The following is a 22,151-nucleotide window of genomic DNA, read 5'->3' on the forward strand; positions in this document are numbered from 1 at the left end:
CAGTGGAGACTAGATAGATTTATGGGAAGGTCACAGTGAGTTTTGGAGCATGAAGTTCAAGGGTAAGAGGCAGCTACCATTCTGCCCAGGGCAATGGTCCAGAGAATATTAGCCCTTAGAGATCAACACTAACAGTCACTGCCCAGTGGGTGCACTTGCCTGATAGAAATGGAATCATTCCGTGCATAACATTTGAGCTTGTTTTTTCACATGTGATTTGCAGATACCACTTTCTCTGCATCCTCATCAGTATTTTGTTTGGTCACTGTTTTAAAGTATTTATTTGTTTGTTTTGGTACTAGGGTTTGAACTGGATGTTCTACCCTGAGCTATACACTTTCTGTTTTTTATTGGAGACAGGACCTCACCTAGTTCTCCAGGCTGGCCTTAAACTTACCATCCTCCTGCCTTAGCCTCCTGGGTAACTGAGGTTTTAGTACTATTTTTCGTTTTAGTAATTTTAATTAGATGTGTAGTGATATCTGGAAGTGGTTCTAATTGGCACTGCCTTAGTGCCTAATGATGTTGAACATCTTTTCATGTGCCGTTTGCCATCTGTGTAGCCTGTTTGGTGAATGTGGAGTTATATGTCTTTTACCCATTAAACATTTTTTTTTACTGTTGAGTTTTGAAAGTTTTTATAACCTAGATATTAATCCTTTGTTAGATATATGGTGTCCAAATGGCTGTGGAATAACTGGACAAAAGATAAACTTGACCTAACCTGCATACTTTATTCAAAAACCCAAATAGATCATAGATTTATTTTTTATTTTTATTTTTTAATTTTTTAATATTTATTTTTCAGTTTTTCGGCGGACACAACATCTTTGTTTGTATGTGGTGCTGAGGATCGAACCCGGGCCTCAAGCCTTGAGCCACATCCCCAGCCCTAGGTCATATATTTAAATGTAAAATTTAAAACTTTTAGAAAGTGCAGAGAAATGAGCAAATGGGGTGAAAGATTCTTTTCCTATAGAGAACATGTAATTTGGAGGGGGCGGTACTGAGGATTGAACTCAGGGGCACTCCACCACTGATCAACATCCCCTACCCTATTTTGCATTTTATTTAGAGACAGGGTCTTACTGAGTTGCTTAGCACTTCACTTTTGCTGAGGCTGGCTTTGAACTTGAGATTCTCCTGCCTCAGCTTCTCGAGCCACTGGGATTACAGGGGTGCCCCACCTCGCCCAGCAAGAAAATGTAAATTTTTGAAAAAGTTTTAAATGAGTCTATTTAATAAAAGTGGTTATTCATACTAAAAAACGTACACACTATTCCGAATTAATTCCCACTTTCTTTGGATTTATCTTAGAATTGTTATTTAAAAAATTTAAAAATTAAAAAAGTTTTAGAAGAAAACATAGGAGAAAATCTTCAGGATCTAAAACTAAGTGAAGAATTCTTAGACATGATACTAAAAGCATTACCCAGGACTGGGGATTTAGCAGAGTGGTAGAACAATTACCTAGCATGTGCAAGACCCTGGGTTCAATCCCCAGTACCTCCTCCCCACACACAAAACTTTATCCATAAAATTAAAAAAATGGTATGTCAGACTTGATCAAAATTTAAAACTTGCTCTGCAAAGATCCTGTTAGGAGGATGAAAATACAAGTTATAGACTGGAGAAAATGTTTGCAAACCACATATCAAATAATATATTTCTAAATAATCCATAAGTTAAGGAGAAAATTTTCTCAAGGAAGTGAAAATACATCTTGCTCAATAAATTTAGTTATTTATTTGTGGTACCAAGGATTGAACCCAGGGCCTCACCCATCCTTGGCAAGTGCTCTTACCACTCTGCTATATCCCCAGCTCTTGCTCAATAAATTTAGAGATTGATATCATATAAATTATGTCCCTCAACAATAATGGAATGAAGTTTGATATCAATAACAGAAGGGAAACAGGAACATTCATAAGCATATGGAACTTAAGAAACACTCTTAAACAGCCAGTGGGTCAAAGAAGTCACAAGGGAAATTAGAAAATATTTTTAGAATTTCCAGTACTTATGGGATGAAGCAAAAGCAAGGTTCACAGGTAAGTTTCCAGCTGTAAATGCCTAGAGTGAAAAAAAGAAGAAAGAATCTCAATACCCAACTCTACACTTTAAGGGACAGGAAGAAGAGCAAACCAAACTCAAAGCCAGCAGAAAGGAGATAGTAAAGACTAAAGTCAAAATAATCTACAGAACCAAAAGTTGGCTCTTTGTTTTTGTTTTGGTCTTGGGGATTGAACCCAGAGATGCTTTACAACTGAGTACATCCCACATCCATTTTACATTTTGAGGCAGGGTCTCACTAAATTGCTTAGGGCCTTGTTAAATTGCTGAGGCTGGCCTTTAACTTGAGATTCTCCTGCCTCAGCCTTCCCAAGTCACTGGGATTACAGGCATGCACTACTGTTCCAGGCTAATAGTTGGTTCTTTGAAAAAAAATTAACAAAACTGACAAAACTTTAGCTAGACCGAGTAAAATAGAAAAGGTGAAAATAACAAAAATCACAAATGAAAGTGGGGACCTTACTACCAACCTTATCAAACTGAAAAAACAACAACAACAAAACCTACCAGGCTGGGGGTGTAATTCAGTTATAATGATGTCAGATACTGACGGCTTTTGACCTGATGATGGAAACAAAACTGTGTTGGACACGTGGATATGCAGGTAAGGCTCTTACTGGGACTGCCATTTAGGAAGAGAGACAGGGTCTTGCTAAATCACCAGGGCTGGCCTAGAATTTGTGATCCTCCTGCTTCAGCCTCTTGAGGCTGGGATTATAGGTGCATGCCACAATGCTGGGCTCCCACACCAACTTGTACTGACAACATCCTACTTCCAGTGCATGTCTTCATCTTCCTGCTTTAGCCTGAGAACCTTACTAAAGCCAAGGAATCTTCTTGGCTTGCACTGTGATTTGTTCCCACCAGCACTCAATGTTGAGCCTAATTCCCCAGGAAGGTATTAAGATGGTGATGACTGTAAGAGAGGTGATTAGGTCTTAAGATGGGTACTGCTGTCTTGTGGGAATTCTAGTTCTTGTAGGATTAGATCAAAACTCACAACAGGGGCTGGGATTATGGCTCAGCAGTAGAGCGCTCACCTAGCAGTGGCGGGACCCAGGTTCGATTCTCAGCACCACATAAAAATAAAGGCGTTGTGTCCATTTACAACTAATATTTATTTATATTTTTTTAGAGACAGAGAGAGAGAGAATTTTAATATGTGTGTGTGTATATATATATATATATATATATATATATATATATTTTAGTTTTCAGCGGACACAACATCTTTGTTTGTATGTGGTGCTGAGGATCGAACCCGGGCCGCATGCATGCCAGGCGAGCGCGCTACCGCTTGAGCCACATCCCCAGTCCCTACAACTAATATTTAAAAAAAAAAAAAAAACTCACAACAGCAGGTTGTTATATAACCTGGCACCAACCCTGAATCCCTCTTTCCTACATGCTCCTGCCACTTGTCATACTATGGCATAGCCAGAAGCCCTCATTAGATCCCAAGCAGATGGGACCACCTGATCTTGAAATTTCAGTCCCTCAAATTATGAGCTAAATAAACCTCTCTTCAGCCAGGTGTGGTGGTTGCACACCTGTAACTCCAACGACTAGAGAGGCCGAGGCAGGAGAATTGCAAGTTCACAAGTTCAAGTCCAGCCTGGGCAACTTAGTGAAACTCTGTTTCAAACTAAAAAATAAGAGACGGTGGATGCAGCTCAGTGTAGAGTGCTCTGGGTTCAATCCCCAGTACAAAACCCAAAGAAATCCCAAACAAATCCCTAAAATCCAAACAAACCCCCCACCCTGCCAAAAAAAAAAAAAAAACCACCCTCTTTTCTTTATAAGCTATCCAGTTTCAGGCATCTGTTATCGTAACACAAAATGGACTAAGAGAGTTTGTATGTCTTGGGGTAGCCCGTAAGAGAGGGAGGAATTGATGCCCCTGAACACAATCCTCAACCAATAAGGGTGGACGCTGGTGAGCAAATGTTCTAGTTTCTTGTCTTTTAAGTGGACAATTTTGGCAGATATCCTCTATGCTTCTCAGGATGGCCTTGCAGAGCTTATAAAGAACTTATACTCATCTTCACATAATATTCCCCACTGCTGGGCATGGTGTGCATGCATGTAAGTAATCCCAGTGGCTCAAGAGGCTGAGGCAGGAGGATCATGAGTTCAAAGCCAGCCTCAGCAAAAGCAAGGTACTAAGTAACTCAGTGAGACCTCGGTACCCTCTTAAAAATATTTAAAAAAGAAATATTCCCCACCATTCCCTTCCCAAACCTCCCCAACACACTACCTGCACCTATGTTCTTGCGTTTCAAGGACCTAAATGAAGCTGGGATTCTACCTTTATGTTTTTTCTAGAACTAGAGATTTTATTCTGAGTTCTTTTCTGTTATAGCTGTCTGGGATGGACTCTTTCTGCAGATGAGAGTCCTGGCATCTTCTAATTTTACATTCATCCTGTGACATCCTTTGTAACTAAAATTCATTCATGCAAAACACCTAACTGTATGTAAAGAAAGTTCCAGTTGAAACTTTGCAACCACTGTAGCTTTTTGGAAACTTAGAGCTGTAAGTTTATACACATTTCCTCTCACAAATTGTAATGAGACAAGAAAGTAAATCAAGAGAACAGGTAAAGTGGGAAAGTACTGGAATTTAAAAATCAGGTACCTGCTTCAAGAAACAGTCATGTGAAGGCAGTCATAAAGGGGAAGGGCTCCTTGATGCCACCAGAGGGCAGCAGAGGCCAGGAAACAGGCTGAGAGGCAACCATTAGACATACTGGCTGGAGATCTGGTGGAGAGAAGACTAGCATTTATCCACCTTGTTACAAATTGGTCATTGTGCTGGGCACAGTAAGAAATTGTACGAAGTTCAAAAATAGAGATCAGAGACCAGAGGCAACAGAGGAATGGAACGGAGCAGAATTAAGAGGGTAGTTCTTCAGGTCCACCAGGAAATGCTCCAAAGCCCCAGGTCTGTGAAGCCAAAGTGATGTACCCTCTAGACACACAACAGCTCTGGCCTGTCCTTGGCCAGCTGGGTCTTTGATGGAGAATCAGGTGAGGCAGATTGATAGGATCACTGAGGGTCACGTCAATTTTTTATTTAAAATTTTTTTTGTGTGTGTGTGTGGTAGTACCTGGGGTGGGGGGTGCTCTACTACTGAGCAACATTCCCAGGCCTTTAAAAAATTTTTAATTTTGAGACAGGGTCTTGCTAAGTTGCCCAGGATGATATTGAACTTGCAATCCTCCCACCTCAGCCTGCTGAGAACTTGAGATTACAGGTATGTGCCCCTGAACCCTGCTCATATTTACTTCACACAGATCATAATGTAAACAACACTTCTCCTGAACAAACATTAAAAAAAAATGTGTTTTTTTTTTTTTTGTACCAGGAATTGAACCCAGAGATGCTTAACCACAAAACCACATCCCCAGCCCTTTTTTATATTTTATTAGAGAGAGGGTCTTGCTGAATTGCTTAGAGCCTGGCTAAGTTGCTGAAGCTCTGAACTCTCAATCCTCCTGCCTAAACCTCCTGAGTCACTGGGATTACAGTTGTGTGCCATCACGCCCAGCAAACATTAAACATTCTTGATGAATCTTAGCTAGGGTTGCATAAATTCCAGAAGAGACCCCTCCCCAGTGGCCATATCCAGGGAGTTTGCGGGAGCCATCCCCTGGGATGCAGGCAATAAGGGGAGATGCCACCTAAGGAGGATTTAAACACAGTAATAAATCCAAGTAACAGCATAAGAGCCGGTCAGCTTTTTATTGGCCCTAGCAGTTCTACACAACCTGGTCAGTATAAAATAAAATCCTTTCCCTGTTAGTCCCCCTGCCACTTCCCAGTCACCACGGAGTCTGATGGAGTTGGCATCAACAAACAACAAAGAATCCTTGCAGGCTTCTTTTCAATGTTTTATTTTTCAAAATATACAATTTATTTACATCTTTTTTTTTCACAACTGTAATTTTGTATATTTATTCCAAAATCTTTAAATAGCCTCGCAGTAAACAGTACAAATCACAGGATCGGTCGAACTGCTTCTCTTTAGCCTTTACACGCATCGAGTTTTTAACAAGTTTCAAGTAGTAATGGTCTGTGGGTGAGAAGGGGCCAAAAACAGGGCAAAGCGAGTTTTACATGAGTTCGACATGTAGGATTAGACAGGGCTGTCTGACTAGCTGCTTGGTCTGTGGCCAGACTGAGGACAGTTCTATCATTTATAAATAAGACCCTCTCAGGAGCAGTGAGGATTTTGGTTACAAGGAAGTCTGGATGGAGCCTCATCTGCAGGGTGTGGGATGTGGGGCGGGAGATAAGGCACCACACGAAGGCTCCTCCTTGGCTTCAGGAGGCACTGGCTGGGCGGGTCCTGAGTGGGGTCACAGGGGCCCACTTGTGCCAGGTTGGAGGCCAAGAATGGCTGGGGCTGGGGTGGGCCACCAGTGGAAGGGCCTCTTCAGCCTCCCTGGGGAAGAAGTTTTGTGGCTCTGGGGCCAGAGGAGAGATGGCTAGAGCAGCTGGTGATTCCCAAAGACAGGGGCCAGGGCACATGCCCGGCTCGAGGCAGAGGCCAGACACCCCAGGCTTCTGCACAGACAGGGGAGGGCCAGCTGTGTGAGCAGCCATTTGTGGTGGTAGGGGCTAGATGGGCTGCCCTGGGGCCCAAGGAGGCCTGTGGGAGGCATCATGCTGTCTCTTCTTGTGAGAGCCCTTCATTCACCTCAGAGCCATCCAACCCTCTTCAGGAAGTGCAGGAGGGGCAGGCAGAGCCGCAGGCCCCACCACCCTGCCCCTGCTGTGACACTGGTCCCTCCACCGCTCGAGGCGGCTCCCAGGGAGCCCAAGGTGCTAAGGCACAGAGGGGGCCCAGATCTGGCCCCAGGGGTCAGTTTTCTTCATGCCCCTTGGGGCTGTTGGTTGGGCTCTGAAGCAGTCTTATGGGCTGAGGCTGAGCCAGGATGCCAGTGGAAAGGCCAGGATGCTCTGGGAAGGAGCCAGTCCCTGAGGGCCACCTGGCCATCAAGAGGCCATGATCCTCCCATGGTGAGCCAGGAGGGCAGTCCTGCCTCAGGGTCTCCTTGGTACCCTCCACCCAGGGCCCAACAAAGCCCATCCTGCCTGGCCAAACCAACCTTCTTAGCAGGGTCTGGATGGAGGGTGGGGGCGGGGCCACAGCCAGGCTGAGGGCAGAATGGAGGAGCTGGGAGGAGCTGTCACTGCGTCTTTGGGTGGGCTTCCTCTGGGATGAGTGTGTGGAAAAAGTAATCCCACAATTTAGTGCTGATGCCAAATCCTAGAAAGGGAGACAAGTGGGGAAGAAGGTAAGGTACCGACGAAGAGGCAGAGATAAACCTACCCGGGAAGGGAGCCAGGGCAGGGAGGGTGTGCAGGGAAGATTTCAACATCTGCCCTGTCTGCCAGGGCCGCTCTGGTAGGACAGGAGTACAAGGCAACCTTGTTTCTAGTTTCTATTCCCCAGGGTACAGTGGGAATAAGCCCAAGCTCCTGGTCTAGCCTGAGTCCCTGGGATTGCCTGGCTCTGCCTGCTTCTCCCCTGCCCTTCTCACCTCTTATGGGGCCAGCTTCTGCCCCAGGGCTGGCCAAACCAACCTTGCTCTTGGCACACTCCTTCCCAGATGCTGGCTTTTCTTTATTTTTATTTTTTTTTAATATTTTTTTTAGTTGTTGGTATATCTTTAATTTATTTACATGCAGTGCTGAGAATTGAACCCAGAGCCTCACACCTGCTAGGCAAGTGCTCGACCACTGAGTTACAACCCCAGCCCTGGCTTCTCTTTATTTGGGCCTCAGTTCTAATGGTATTTGCGGTAATCCCTTCCTGGGCCATTCTGTTTTGAGCTTTGCTGTCCTCTAGCTGCTACATGTGGTTACTAGGTACTGGAAATGTGGCAACAGCTCCAGAGGAGCTGAATTTCGGACTTTATCCCATTCAAATTCAGTTTCAATGTGAAAAAGGGATACTCAATTCGGTTACTAGAAAGCATGTAAGCACGTCTGGAGCAGCTTACGCCTGCGGATCTAGATTTTATAAGATCTAGATAAAGATCAAGTGTTCCCAGTGAAGATTTGACATCCATCAACATGTGTTTTTGGTGCAAAAAACACCTTGGATTTTGAAGACTTAGTATAAGAGAAAGAATGCAAGATAGCTCACTAATGATTTTTTTAATATTAATCACATGTTATTTTTACTGGGTTTAGTAAATATAGCATTAAAGTTCCAACCATTCATGTTTATTCTTCCTTTTTAATGTGGCTGTCAGAAAGTTTAAAAGCACACACAAGGTCCACATAATGTTTTACTGGATTGTGTTTGGCCCCTCCTCCCACCCCTGTGGTTCCTCAAATACCACCTTGCTTTATTTTCTTTATGGCGCTTACACTGTCTGAAATCATCTTTGCCATTTATTGACTTCCTTGTTTGCCTGTCCCTGCACAGCCACTTCCACCAGAAAGTGGTAAAGAGGGAGCCCGTTGTGTGTGCCCAGTACTTTAAATGGAGCCAGGATATTGGTAGCTACTCAATGGCAGCTGTCAAATAAATCAACAAATGAACAAGGGAAGCGGGACCTGTCCTCACCTGACTTCTGGTGTGCAAAGTGATGCTTCACATGGTGGGCCTTCATTCTGTACAGGTAGGAGCCCTTGTGTGGAGAGCCGAAGTGCAGGTAGTAATGGGTCATGTCATACACGATGTAGCCCAGGAGACCACCAACAAACAGAGTGCCTCCCACCGCCTCAGGCAGGATGAGCCGCAGGACCATGTAGAAGAAGGCGACCACCAGAGAAGCTGGCACTGGGGGGAAGACCAGGCGGGAGCCATCGAAGGGTGCCTGTGGATAGAGGCCTGGGTGTCAGAGGCAGCCCTGGGCCCCAGGGCCTCTCTGTGGTCATGGAATGGTGAACCAGAGATACTCCCCATGGAGGATCAGGTGGAGCAGCCAGACATTCCGGTGAGAGGACAGCCATCTGTCATGGTTAGGCTTGGCATCTTTGGCAGCTTTATAGAGGGCAGGGCCACCATGCCTGAAAGACCTAGAGAGAGGGTGCTGCTCCCTGGTTTCAAACCAGGATGAGATCAGGCAAGTTTCCCAAGAAAGCAGGACTGGGTGTGACGTGGGCAGGATGGGTAAGGATGTGCCAACAGCTCAGAGCCACTGCATTCTCCAGAAGCTACCAGATTCTAGAACTTATTTGGTACTACACAGGAGCTCTGCACCCCTGGCCGGAAGGTCTTTCTGGAGGAGACTGAGGCCTGAAGTCTTCTGGGACCTCAGTGAGCTGGGGTTGGTGCAGTTGGTGGTGGACAGAGGGACCAGAGAGACAGAGTTGACCCTGGAGACGTCCCCACCACCATCTCCTCTTCTTCCAAGAGGTATCACAGTGAACCAGAGAACAAAAGGGCTAGGCCCTTGGTTAAATCTCAGAGGCTCTGGTAAGCCTTTAGACTGCTTGGTTAGCATTCTGAAAAAGGAGAGACCCTCTGTGGGCTGGAGAAAGAGAGAGAGAGAGAGAGAGAGAGAGAGAGAGAGAGAGAGAGAGAGAGAGAGAGAGAGAGAGAAAAGACAATGTGGGTCTTCCTACACTCAGACCAGCAGCAACAGGACCCGTGCAGGGCTAGAGAACCAGCTCTCAGAAAAAGGACAGAGGGAGGATGAGGGAGAAAGGGAGAGGGAAGGAGTGAGCCCTGAGCCCTGATTTGGAGCATTTGATAATTCTCATGGTGAAAATGCCTCTACCAGAGCTGATTTCAAGCTACGGTCACTGAAAGTGGAGCTGGAAGGGTGTGGGTTATTTCTCTTGTGAGGGTCTAAGCCAGCTGCAAGTCACAGTTGGGTTAGGACCCTCAGATAGCCCTGGACATCTGAGAAGAGGTTCCTGTTGGAGCCCAGGTGGCTACAGGCTACACAGGCTCTTCGTGTCTTCATGGTGTGGTGAGGCAGCGGGGGGCCTAGACATATTGGTGTGGAAGTGTCTATGAAAGGGAGACTGAGACACCCTGGGTCCCCAGGGTGACCTCAGCAGATCCTCAGGAAGTTGTTTCATCCTCTGAGGATGGTGAAGTTAACACAGCAGGCAGCAGATCCGACAGGCATTGCGAAAGCCACAGTGTGGTGGGTGGGGTGGGGGCACGGACATGGCTGTAGATGCAGCACACCTGGGAGAGAAGGGGTCAGATGGGCTGAACGTCAACCTGGAGTAAGGGCACTGGCCAGGTGGGGCCTGGCAACTCTTAGAGCATACCTGAGTGACAGGTCAGCCCAGGATTGGCCACGCAACCAAGTCTGGCTATTACATAGGACCCCTGGAATACAGATCCACTCTGGGAGAACAGGATGAGTATCACATCCACCCACCTGACAACTCTCTCAGTAGGTCCGTAAAATCCTGAGTTTGACTGAACTCCTTCAGACAAGTGAAGCTGAGTTGCTGCCACGAAACCCAAGTGCATTATCAGCAATATAAGGGTCTTAAAGTTTTGCTTCTTTTTTCTACATCTGAACTGTGTCCTAAAAGTATTTTCCGTGCCATATCTTCTGACTCATGCCCAGCAAGAAATAGAATGTGAGGGAAAAGAACTCACTTTTATTTTTTTTTTCCTCCTCCTTCTTTTGGTATCTGGGATTGAGTCCATGGCCCTCTGCGTGCTAGGTAAGTGCTCTACCAGTGAGCTACATCCCCAGTTTAAGGACTCGCTTTTGGGAAGATGTAAATGTTCAGGGAAGTCTAGATGGTGGGGACTCCCTGGGGTTCACTCTGGGAAAGGACAAAGACAGCACAGTACAGGGCAGATCTGGCTTCTAGTCCCCACTTCTGTTAAAGTCACATAGTCCTTGAAGTGCCCCAAGGGGGTGAGTGCTTGAGAGCACAGATGCCAGAGGCCACAGAATGAGGCACAACATCCTGGCAGTGCCAGGTGTGACCTTGGGTGGGTTGTGGAGTTCCCTAGATTCCCCAAAGCTCAGTTTCCTGGTCTGTGGAACGGAGCCACAAGGGCAGCTGGGTGCCATGACACCCGTAAGCCCAGTGACTTGGGATGCTGAGACAGAGGATCACAAATCCAAGGTCAGCCTCAGCAACTTATGGAGACCCTGTCTCAAAATGAAAAGGGCTGGGGATGTGGCTCAGTGGTAAAGGGCCTCTAGATTCAAGAGGAGGAGGAGGAGGTACCCACCCACACACACCCCAGGGCAAGGATTTTGACTGTTTCCTCTAGCACAGGGCCTGGCCCATAGAAAGCACTCCGTGAACATGTTGGGTGAGTGAATGGGTGAGTTATTGTGAGGATTGAAGAAGATGATGCATGCAGAGTACCTGGGTCAATAACAATGGGGCAGGGCCTAGTGGCACACGCCTTAATCCCAGAAACTTGGGAGGCTGAGACAGGAGGATCACAAGTTCCAGGCCAGCCTTAGCAACTTAGCAAGGACCTAAGCAACTTAGTGAGACCCTGTCTCAAAATAAAAAATAAACAGGGCTGGGGATGTAGCTCCCTGGTAAAGTGCTTCTGGGTTCAATCCCCGGAACCAGCAATTAAATAAATAACAATGGAGTTTGTGCAGACACATGCTCCCTCTGTCCACCTGGCTCAGATTAGGATGCCCAATCCAGTTATCCAACTCAGCGATATCAAACACCCTTGGTTTCCTGTCACTCCAGCCCAACATCAGACTCCAAGAAAGATCCACCGCTGGGGGGCTGGTTATAGCTGCAGGCGGTGGGCCCTGTTACTAACCTTGTGGTGCTGGCCGTGCATGACGAAATGCAGCGTGATGAGGTAATAGCTGTTGCTGGGAGGCTTCATGTGGAACAGGAAGCGGTGGATGAGGTACTCGATGAGGCTCCAGAGGAACATCCCCAGCACAAACAGGCCGGGGAACACAGACTCAGGCACAGCCACTGAGTACTCTGCGGGAGAGGCAGAGAGGCCTGAATCAGAGCTGATGGGTTCCAGGGTACACCAAGGCCTGGTGGCTCTGGATGTCCCCACCTCATCACCCCTGGGCAGCTGTTGCCAGGAAACACTGTTGGAGGCCTTGGGTGAAACTGGGAAGAGGCTGTGAGGACCTGTACTAGGCTTGGGAGTGGCTCTTTAGCAGAGCAAAGGTGCTAGGGCCAGAGGGCTGACGTAGGAAGCAGAGCTACGGCCAGATGCCGGGCTGCTGCCTGGATGGGTGACCTTGCCACAGTGGCATGGGTGAGAAGAGACAATCCCAACAAAGCCAGTAGAGACAGGGGTTACTGATGGAAGATTGGGGACCATGGGCAGGAAGGGCAAGAAAACCCAAGTAGAAATCTCAGCAGACAAGACTTGAAATCACAGCATCCGAGGAAGACCTGAGAAAACTCAAGATGGGCCTGGATGGGGGCGGGAAGGCTGGACAGACCTAATGATTTTCAAAGGTCGGGGGCGGGGGGACACCCTGCAGCCCTTGCAACTCTTGTTACTTCTCTCCACTCTACTCTGCCTTTGACCTCACGAGGACTTCAATCCTTGTCCCTTCGGCTCTGGTCCAGTTTCCTCTGTGTCTGTCCTCACTCTCTGAGCTTTCCCTCTCTCTCCCACATGCCTTCGCTTCGGCCCTACTTTCTCTTCCTACATAACAGCTGTATCAAAATACAGTTCTTGTGCCATATACACCACCTGCGTAGAGTGTGCAGTTCTGATGCGCCTATCTGTCCCTTCTCAGGCTGTCTCATGAAAATTCTGCCTCTGTTCCCAGGGTTGAGCCTTGCCTCTCCACCCTCTCTGCTCAATCTCACTTCAGCCACTCCCCACATGCTGACGACCCCCTTGTCTATACTTCCAACCCTCCCCTGGATGGCTGCTTGCTATTGGGCATCTCCATGTGTGCACAGGCCCCATAGCTAACATTCCCCCAAAGAAGCCAGTCAACCTCCTCTTTCTTCTGCCACCCACCTCTGCCCTTAGGCTGTTCCTCCTGGGCTCCCTCCTCAGTGAGGGGTTCTCACATTTCCAAAGGAGCCAGACTCAACCTGCCTCCCCTCCCATGTCCAACAGACTTAGGGCCTTGCTAAGTTGCTGAAGCTGGCTTTGAACTTGTGATCCTTCTGCCTCAGCTTACTGAGCAGCTGGGATTACAGGCGTGCGCCACTGTGCCCAGCAACTGCAGACTTTAAAATGGCTAATTTGATGGTATATGGATCTCACCTCAACTTAAATCAATCTGTCTAGGGTCATTTTGGTGCTCTTAATCCCATTACCTTATCTTATCACCTCTTGCCCCATGGCAACCCCAGCACCCCCACCCCCACCCCACCCCCCACCCCCACCCCACCCCCGACCTCCACATACTGTTAAAACCTTCCATGGTGCCTCATGGCCTTTAGGCAAAGTCCAGTCTCCACAGCAGAGCACTCAGGTCTCAAGATCTGACCTTGCTGACCACATCCCTGACTGAGGTTTGGCCTCTGTCACCTCACTGGGGCCAAACTGAATCACTTGTGGCTCCTTAGATATACTGCATTCTTTCCCCCTAGCTCTGTACTTTTGCTCCTGTTTCCTTCCCTGGAGTCCCCCGGCCTGCCTTAGCCCTGGAGATCCAGCCCACCAGTGAGGCCTATACAGATGCCTTCACCCACCCGGCTGTTCCTGCCTCTTACTCCACCTGCCTACATCACCTGGAACTGCACTGTACTGTGGGCCATTTTTCTCTTCCACCTCCACCCACTAGGTGCTAAGAATCTTAGGGGTGGGGTCTGTATCTCCAGGGCACAGAGAATAACAGAGGAAAACCTCATTGTGGGGATGAGATTAGACCTTTGCCACTCCCAGGGCAGAGGCAGGCCCAGAGGGAGGCAGCTTTGGGCTTGGTTAAGGAGCTTCTTCTGAGGGGCTGGGGCTGTCTGTAGGCTCTGGCAGGCCCTGAACCAATGACCATGGTGGCTGCTGAGGAAAGAGGAAAGGCTGGAAAGGTAGGAGGTTCTTTGGCCAGACTCAGGCCAAGCCCCACCCTGATGTCTGAATGAATCTCCATGGAACTGACATGTGATGCAGCCAAGATTCAACCCCAAAGGCTGCATCTCTCTCATCAGGTTTCTAACACCTCTTGTCAGCCGGGCCTGCCATGCCCACCTTTGGTCCAAGGGGCTTGCCTAACAGCTTCACTGGCTTTGACTGCAAGTAGCCATTTGGCCTTGGCTGGTCAGCTCTGGGTAGCAAGAGGCCCAGCTTCCAGGGAAGTCCTGACTCCTCTGGGGTCCTTCAGAGCACTCTGGTGAAGCGCAGAGAACACGGACTCTGGATTTGCAGACCTGCTTTCAAATCTGGATCTGCCTTACCTACAGTTAAATACTTATCCACCTTGAAGGGCTGTTTTCAGGGTGGAGGTAATATAATACCTGATTATATGATAAGCATATGTGTTTGGTTCTATAAGAAGAATATTATATATAGCCATGAGCAGTGGTGCAAGCTTGTTATCCCAGTGACTCAGGGGGCTGAGGTAGGAGGATTGCAAGGTTGAGGCCAGTCTGGGCAACTTAGTGAGACCCTGTCTTAAAATTTAAAAATCTTAAAAAGGGCTGGGGATGTAACTCGGTGATAAAGTGTCCCTGGATCAATCCTCAATACTGCAAACAAAAGAAAACAAAAACCAAATAATACCTCATTGTATATTAATAATTCCGAGAGTCCTACTTTTACCCTTTCTCTTTCGATTCTCCCAGCAGAGTTCTACAGGGTCTCTTGTTGAGGGAAAAGGAGTTTCCTCTCTGGCTCTCCCTTGACCTTGAAGGTACTCTTCCTTGTCACATAGTTCTGGACACATAGGACTAGACACACAGGAATAGTCCCTGGTTGCAGAGTTTGGCCTTGACCTTTGCCAGGGCTCCCCTGGCACAATCCCATTGGAGGCCAACATCCTCCCCCAGGATGCTGTTCAGCAATAGTTCTGGCTGGGCCTTCCTTTAACATTGTCTCAGGAATCCTGATAGTCCTAATGTGCCCTGGGGGTCATTCTGAATTTGCAGAATATAGCTGGCTTTTCAAAGTATCTGCATATATACATTTAGGAATTCAGCCTTGAACTAGTGTCTCCCTTCAGCTTGCACTGCTTACTGGCACCCTGACTCTTCTGAACTGATTCTAGATCATCCCTTTGTCCAGCGGTGGCACTGGGACTCCTCTGAGTATCCCCTTGCCTTGCTTTGTGGGCTCTTATGTGCTCCATGTCTTGTGTCTTGCATGACGAGCTGGGGGATCATGCCATCTTGCTGGTCTCGTGGTCACAGGCTTACTGGCCCTCCACACTGGACCACACAGGCACATCTTAGCTGCTTGCAGAGGCCTGTGCTGCTGAGGAGTCCTCAAATTGCCCTCCCTGCCATGCAGAACAGTCCCCTCCTATAGGTCAAGCCTCTGCCCGCCCCCTCACCCCAGCATCACCCTGTCTGCCCAGCCGGCTGGAGCTGGTACTGAGTGGCATCTCGGGAGGAATCCGGCAGAGGGATCTGGGCCAAAGCTTCAGTGTCCCCTTCCCCCTCCGGCAGCCAGCCCTGGCGGCCCTGCCACTGTCAGTGATTGTTAGGGGAGCTCTGGGTGGACAGTGGGCAATTCAGCCAGGGGCCTTCTGAGCAACAGGCCCTGTGCTGTGCCTGAGCTATTCAGTGTGGGCAGAAAAGGCTGACTTTGGCTCGCAGGGCACACACGGTGACCCCTGGTGACTGGGAGCAGCAGTTCTGGGTTGGCTTGGAGGGGGGCTGCCTCCAACTTGCTCACCTACGCCTCATCCTGGGTGAGGCGGATAAACGGAGGCTCCCATCGCTGTGGTCATGGCCCCTCTTTAAACCTTTAAGCCCTTGACTTGCTGCCCCTGGGGGAGGTGAGCAGGAGCAAAGCCTTGGGATAAGGGGGAAGGAGTCAGCACCTGCACCTGGTAGACTGAGCAGGGCTCAGAGTCAGGAATGTGACTGTGCTCAGCAGAGGAAGCCCCCCTGAGAGGCATGGTACTCCTGATACCTCCCGGAGGTGCCAGACAGACCACCTGGGCAGGTGGAGGCTCAGGATACCAGAAGGCTATGCAGTGAGTTTGTGGGGCAGGTTGGCAGAATGGCCACCCTGAGACACCTGGTCCTACAGGGCCCATGTCAACCCCTCTCTCTGTCCTCTGTCCCCTGATTAGAAGCTGTTGGACACCTTGTCTCTACATCCTGGGCCACAGGAACCTGGATACCTTGCTTGACATCTGAGAGGCTTTATTTCCTCAAACTTACTTGTAATTTTTTGAAATTGGTAGATAAAATTGTGTGCTTACTGTGTTTGGCATGATGTTTTGAAGCACGGACACACTGAGCAATGACTGCACTTCCTCAGACTCAAGAAGGGATGATAACAGTGCCTTCCCATAGGGCTTCTGGGCTAAGGGGGCTCCATGAGCCAGTCCCCGGAAAGCACCGGGCTGAGTGCTCAGCAGAGGGAGTGGTGTTACTCCTAGGGTAGGGATCTGCTGCCCAGTCCTTTGCCTTGGACATGTGCTAGGACCCTCCCAGATCTCTCTCTCCCAGGTTCTCTGCTGATCTGTGCTCTGATTGCAGACCAGTCTGAGTCTAGCTCTCAGCTGTGCCACCTGGTAAAATGATTTCATTTTATTTTTCTTCTTCTTTTTACTTTTGCTGTGTGGGGGATGGCACCCAGGGCCTTGTGCTACATTATGCAAGTGCTCCACCACGTTCCTACATCCCCAGCCCTTTTTATTTTTTATTTTGAGATAAGGTTTTGCTAAGTTGCCCAGACTGGCCTCAACCTTGCAGTCCTCCTGCCTCAGCCTCCCAAGTTTCTGGAATTACTGGTGAGCCCCACTGTGTCTGGCTTTGTTTAGTTTCTTTATATAAACATATATATTTTTAAAATATTTAAATATATTTATTTTAATATATTAATATGCTAAATATATTTATATTTACATGTATTTATATATTTTAAATATATACATATATTTAGTTTTCAATGACCTTTATTTTATTTATTTATGTGAGGTGCTGAGAATTGAATGTGGTGCCTCACACATGCTAGGCAAGTGCTCTACCACTGAGCTACAATCCCAGCTCCCTTGTTTAGTTTCTTGACAAAGAATCTCAGGTTTTATATTTCTTGGTATTAGACTCATTGAGAACACCCCTGCCGCCCGTGTCCCAACCTGTTTATTGCTATGCCATCTGGGGAAATGACTTTGTTTAGTTTCTGCTGATGTGTTGCTGAGTTTTGTATCCATTTTGGGGTCGGATAGAAGTCTGCCAAAATGTTTCAAAGTTTTCTATACATAGGCCTCACTTAGAATCTTGGTATGTTGTTTGGGGTCTTATGCTCTTAGAAATATAGGCATAAGAGAAGGAACACACAGATCTCCTGCCCCCAGGACCCATGGGAACAAGTCTGAAAGGAACCTGGTATTACCTGTTGTGAACGATGTGAAGAGGCGGACGTTGCCTTGGGCAAGAGTTCGGTAGTAGGACCAGCTGAGGTACAGCATCAGGGGCACCCAGATGATGGGCACACAATACCTGCAGGAGAGCCATCGGGGTGAGAGAGATACATGCATGGGGGTTCCATCGGGTTCAGTTTCCCTAGTTCAACTGGGGAGGGGACAATGTGATGTAGCATATGTAGAAAGCACATGTAGAAAGTATCGGAGACCTGGAGTTAAAGGACACTAGTGGGAGTTATAGGGGGATAAAACAGGTTGTGAGTCCATCTACCCCTGTCTGAGATGTGTCATTTGGAGAAAAGAACCTCATCCCATTGCTGCTGACTTTGTGCAGCTGGATAGACACTGACCTCTTGTGGCAGAAGAGCTAATTGCAGGTAAAATTTTTCCTATGGGCATTAGGGACTGCTAACCCAGAAGAGGAATGTGAATAGACTAGGGGTGGCATTCAAAGTGGTTTCTGGTTACACTGAGTGAGTGGACAAAATCATGCACAGGAATAGATTATGTCTATGGCATGTCCTACCCTCCCCAAGAGCTTAGAGTACATCCCTATATTCCAGGGAGGAACCTGATTGCCTATTCTACTGTAACTGACTGGCACTATCAGGAAAGAAGGACAGCCAACCACAGATTTCTTGCAAGGCTCACCAGGCAGTCTTGGAGAGGGCCTCGACAAGGTCTGAGTGAAAGAGGCGAATGGGCCTGGTCACAGGCTGGTGGACCCACTCATCATACTTTTCTCCCAAGTGGCCCACCTGCCACAGGAGAGGCTTCTGCCAGTCTACCAGGTCCTGCAAGAGACAAGGTGGACCCTGTATATTCATGCCTTCCCACTCTCCCATGTATTCCCCCATCTTCTGTTTATAGCAACCCATTCCTCACACTTCTCGGCTCATGCATTGTGTTAGGACTACCCACCCTCCTGATTCAGGATCCAGAACTGATCGCACACCACAACTCCTGGCTATAGCAATGGGATCCAGAACAATCCCATGACCTAAGCTGGTTAAGCTGGTTCAGTGAGCTTCCTGATGAGGTTGCTAGCAGAGCCTGCCTAAGGACTCAGTTTACACAGAGGATGGCCAGGCCACAGCTGGAAGCAGAATTCCTGAGCACCTGGATTCAGCCACAGTGGAAACCTGTAGTTTTGCTCTGAACTCCTGCAACATAGGAATCAGTATATTCTATATCAAGAACAAAATAGGGCCTTTCCCCTCCAACATGGGCTTTCTTCTTTGTGTTGGCCTGGGTAATTTCTTCATTCACCCTTTCAAATAATCATTCATTTAACAATTTGCTTAACATTTGGTGTGTGTGTGTGTGTGTGTGTGTGTGTGTTAGAGAGAGAGAGAAGGAGAGAGAGAGCACGCAAGCGAGCACATGTATGTACTAAGTGCTGGAAAGAATCAACAGGAATGTAAGACACCATTTTTGCTTCATAAAGCTTAGTACTTAATCAGAAATTATTTAGAGAATAATTGAGAATAATTTCTCCAAATAATTTATTTTGACTCCTCTGAGCCTTGGTGTTCCCAGCTATAAAATGGAAGTAATAATGGCACTTGCATTAAGTGTTCATTACGCATGATGCATGCATACCCCAGCAGTATTCACCGGCTCAATCCCAGAGGCAGGGGGAAAATATTAGAGATATATTCATCCCACCTTAAACCCACATGTGAATGTGTTCTAATGCACAGAATGGATACATTGGCATAAGCAAATAATTTATAGATGATTAGAATGAGCATGTAATGGAGAACATGCTCACAAGGTTTTACTCATAGGGAGGCAGATTTTAAAAAACTGGAGTCAGGGGGCTGGGGTGGTGGCTCAGTGGTAGCATATGTGAGGCACTGGGTTTTATTCTCAGCACCACCTGTAAATAAATAAAAATAAAGTTCTATCAACAAGTAAAAGTAAAATTTAATTAAAAAAAAAAACTGGGGGCTGGGGATGTGGCTCAGCGGAAGAGTGCTCGCCTAGCATGTACGAGACCATGCGTTCAATCCTTAGCACCACATAAAAATAAATGAAATAAAGGGATTGTGTCCAACTACAACTAAAAAATAAAATAAAAAAAAAAAAAAAAAAAAACTGGAGTCCACACCTTTGGGAAATCCTTGAAGATTTAGGATGACTCATTGCTTTGAAGAGGATTAATCTGGAGCCCCAAACAGTAAAGAACATGAATATGGAATGAAGAAATAATGAAGGTCAGGGGATGACCTTCAAAGCCTGGCTCTGCCATGTACCAGTTTTGTGAGATCCTGGGCAAGTGTCTTTACCTCTCAGAGTCCCTCTGTTTTCTCATCTGTGAATCTTGTGGGCACTGTCCCACCATCAATAGTCAGAATAAGGGTGAGGTACAGCACATGGTGGGTGCTCAATCTATCTCCAATACAAAGGAGGTTTGTAGCCACAGCAGGTGGAAGGACAAAAGCGACAGGTGAGGGAGGAGAGGACAGGAGTGACAGTTGGAGGGAGGAAGACCTTGCAAGCCTGGGAATGAGAGCCAACCACAATCCCAAAGCCAGCCTTCTCGTCCCTTCTCAGGCCTCCTGACCAAAGCTGGCTCAGCCCCAGCAGGCCTCCAAGGGAACAGCCTTCACGCGCTCCCAGCTCCTCTGAAGTCACAGCTCGTGTTGCCATCACAGCTTAGGAGCAGGCAGGTAATGCCACTGGACATTATCCCTGTGCCTGTGTCTGGGGGAGAGGCCCAAAGTAGGCTGTGGCTCCTGCCACGTCCCAGGTGCTGGCACCAGCTAAAGAGGCAGCCATTCAAACCTCACCTAGTTGGGCTCCTTCCCTAACCCAGTCTCCTTAACCTCATCCCTTGGGTCTAGCAGCAGATAGATCCACTGGCTGCATGCTGTCCCCTTCCTTCCACTCCTCCACCCTAGCTCTCTAAACATGCATCCCTGCATACCTTGCTCCAGAGCCAGGAAAAAAGAACTGGAGGAACCAGCTAGTGGCCTGTGTTTGTATCTTATCTTGAGCCACCTATGGAGCCTCACCTCCAAATAAGCTGGGCCAGGGTCACGGTGAGAGCTTAAAACTCTGTCCCAAGGGCAATACCCTGAGAGTGGCAGAACCGTTGCAATGTGCCAAGCACGGCATGAAATTCTAGATGTGGATTAAGTCATTTGCTCCTTGACACACCCCAACTAGGCAGCCACTAAAATTATTACCACTTTGCAGATGGGGAAACCGAGACTGGCACCTGTGGAGGTTGCCCAGTTATATTTTCTTGGTGAGTTGGTGCCTTTACCATTGGGAAATAGTCATCTTGGTTCCTATAATAGCTCTTGTCCTGAAGCCCCCTTTGATATTAATAGAACCTTGCTGCTCCCTGAAGCTTGGCGTTTACAGGATCTACCTTTAACACTCTTCCCTTTAACCTATGTATATGTCTTAGATTTAAAGTATATCTTTTGTGGGCAGCATACAGTTGGGTGAGCCACACCCCCAGACCCCAGTCCAATCTCTGCTTTTTAATTGTAGTGTTCAGTTTATCTACATTTAATATTGGAGTGTTAGATTAGTATTAAAATATTACTTTCTGGCTGTTTCCGTTTCTTCTGGTTTTCATCTTATTCTCCTCCTCCTCCTCCTTCTTCTTCTTTTTTTTTTTGGCAGTACTGGGGATTGAACCTATGGCCCATCTACCACTGAGCTACATCCCCAGGGTCTCACTAAGTTGCTGAGGCTGGCCTCAAACATGGGATTGTCTTGCCCTGTCACGGGGATTAGAGAGCTTCCGTTCTTCTTGTTTGCCTTAATTATTTTAAATAAAATATTCTGTACTATCTTCTCTATTAGTTTTGAGCTGTGTCATTTTGTGTATCCCAGAGTTGCTGTAAGATGAGAGACATCCTTAACTTATCACCATTTGTCCCAAGTGAAACCCCTGGTTTTTATCTGCCCCACTTTTGCATGTCACACAGGACACCCCCCATGCCTGTGTTTCATTTGTACACTTAATTTGGACTTAGCTATCTTTAAAAACAAACAGTTCTAGCTATAGCATAGGGATGTGACCAGGCAGGAATCTCTCTCCACCTAGCAGTGGTTTGGGTGGATTTTGACCGATTGACCCATTTGACCTATTGAACTCAGGGGTGCTCTACCACTGAGCTACATCCCCATCCCTTTTTATTTTGAGTCAGGGTTTTGCTGAGCGCAGGCTGGCCTCAAACTTGTGATCCTCCCACGTCATTCTCTTGAGTCTCTATGGTTATAGGTGAGTGCCACTGCAGCTGGCTCCCCCTTACTTTGTAAAGCAAGTGGAAAGCAGCATAGGGTTCAGAAGGATAATTCTTTTTTTTTTTTTTTTTTTTAAAGAGAGAGGAGAGGGGGAGAGAGAGAGAGAGAGAGAGAGAGAGAGAGAGAGAGAGAATTCTGCTGAGACCCCGGAAGAAATGTCTCAGTGATCTGATCAAGTAGGGACTCCAGCCTAAATCTCGTACCCTCCTGTGATGGAAACAGGAATAGAGCAGGTATGGAGGTGGGAACTAGATTGCTAAAGAGGTTAGCAGGAACAGAGTCACCCCCGCCCCCAAAACATGGGTTTGTCATTTGATGTCCTGTTACCCGTTTGACCTTCGGACATGATTTCAGTTACTC

The 22,151-nt window shown here is 47.4% G+C and overlaps 1 protein-coding gene across 1 annotated transcript in view; it reads right to left on the reverse strand.

The window, feature by feature from the left end:
* Positions 1-5,953: 5,953 nt before the first annotated feature.
* Fa2h (fatty acid 2-hydroxylase) overlaps positions 5,954-22,151 on the reverse strand; it is a 51,140-nt gene continuing 34,942 nt past the window's right edge. The window contains exons 3-7 of the mRNA XM_046435158.2: positions 18,174-18,316; positions 17,492-17,598; positions 11,813-11,985; positions 8,657-8,909; positions 5,954-7,348 (exon numbers count right to left, since the gene is read on the reverse strand). Of these exons, the coding sequence (XP_046291114.1) occupies positions 7,269-7,348; positions 8,657-8,909; positions 11,813-11,985; positions 17,492-17,598; positions 18,174-18,316 (756 nt within the window). The 3' untranslated portion in view covers positions 5,954-7,268. The remainder of the gene's footprint in view (positions 7,349-8,656; positions 8,910-11,812; positions 11,986-17,491; positions 17,599-18,173; positions 18,317-22,151) is intronic.

This window comes from Marmota monax, unplaced genomic scaffold (genome assembly GCF_021218885.2).
Source record: "Marmota monax isolate L192 unplaced genomic scaffold, Marmota_monax_Labrador192_F-V1.1 WCK01_AAM20220418_F8-fsc00024, whole genome shotgun sequence".
NCBI lineage: Eukaryota > Metazoa > Chordata > Mammalia > Rodentia > Sciuridae > Marmota > Marmota monax.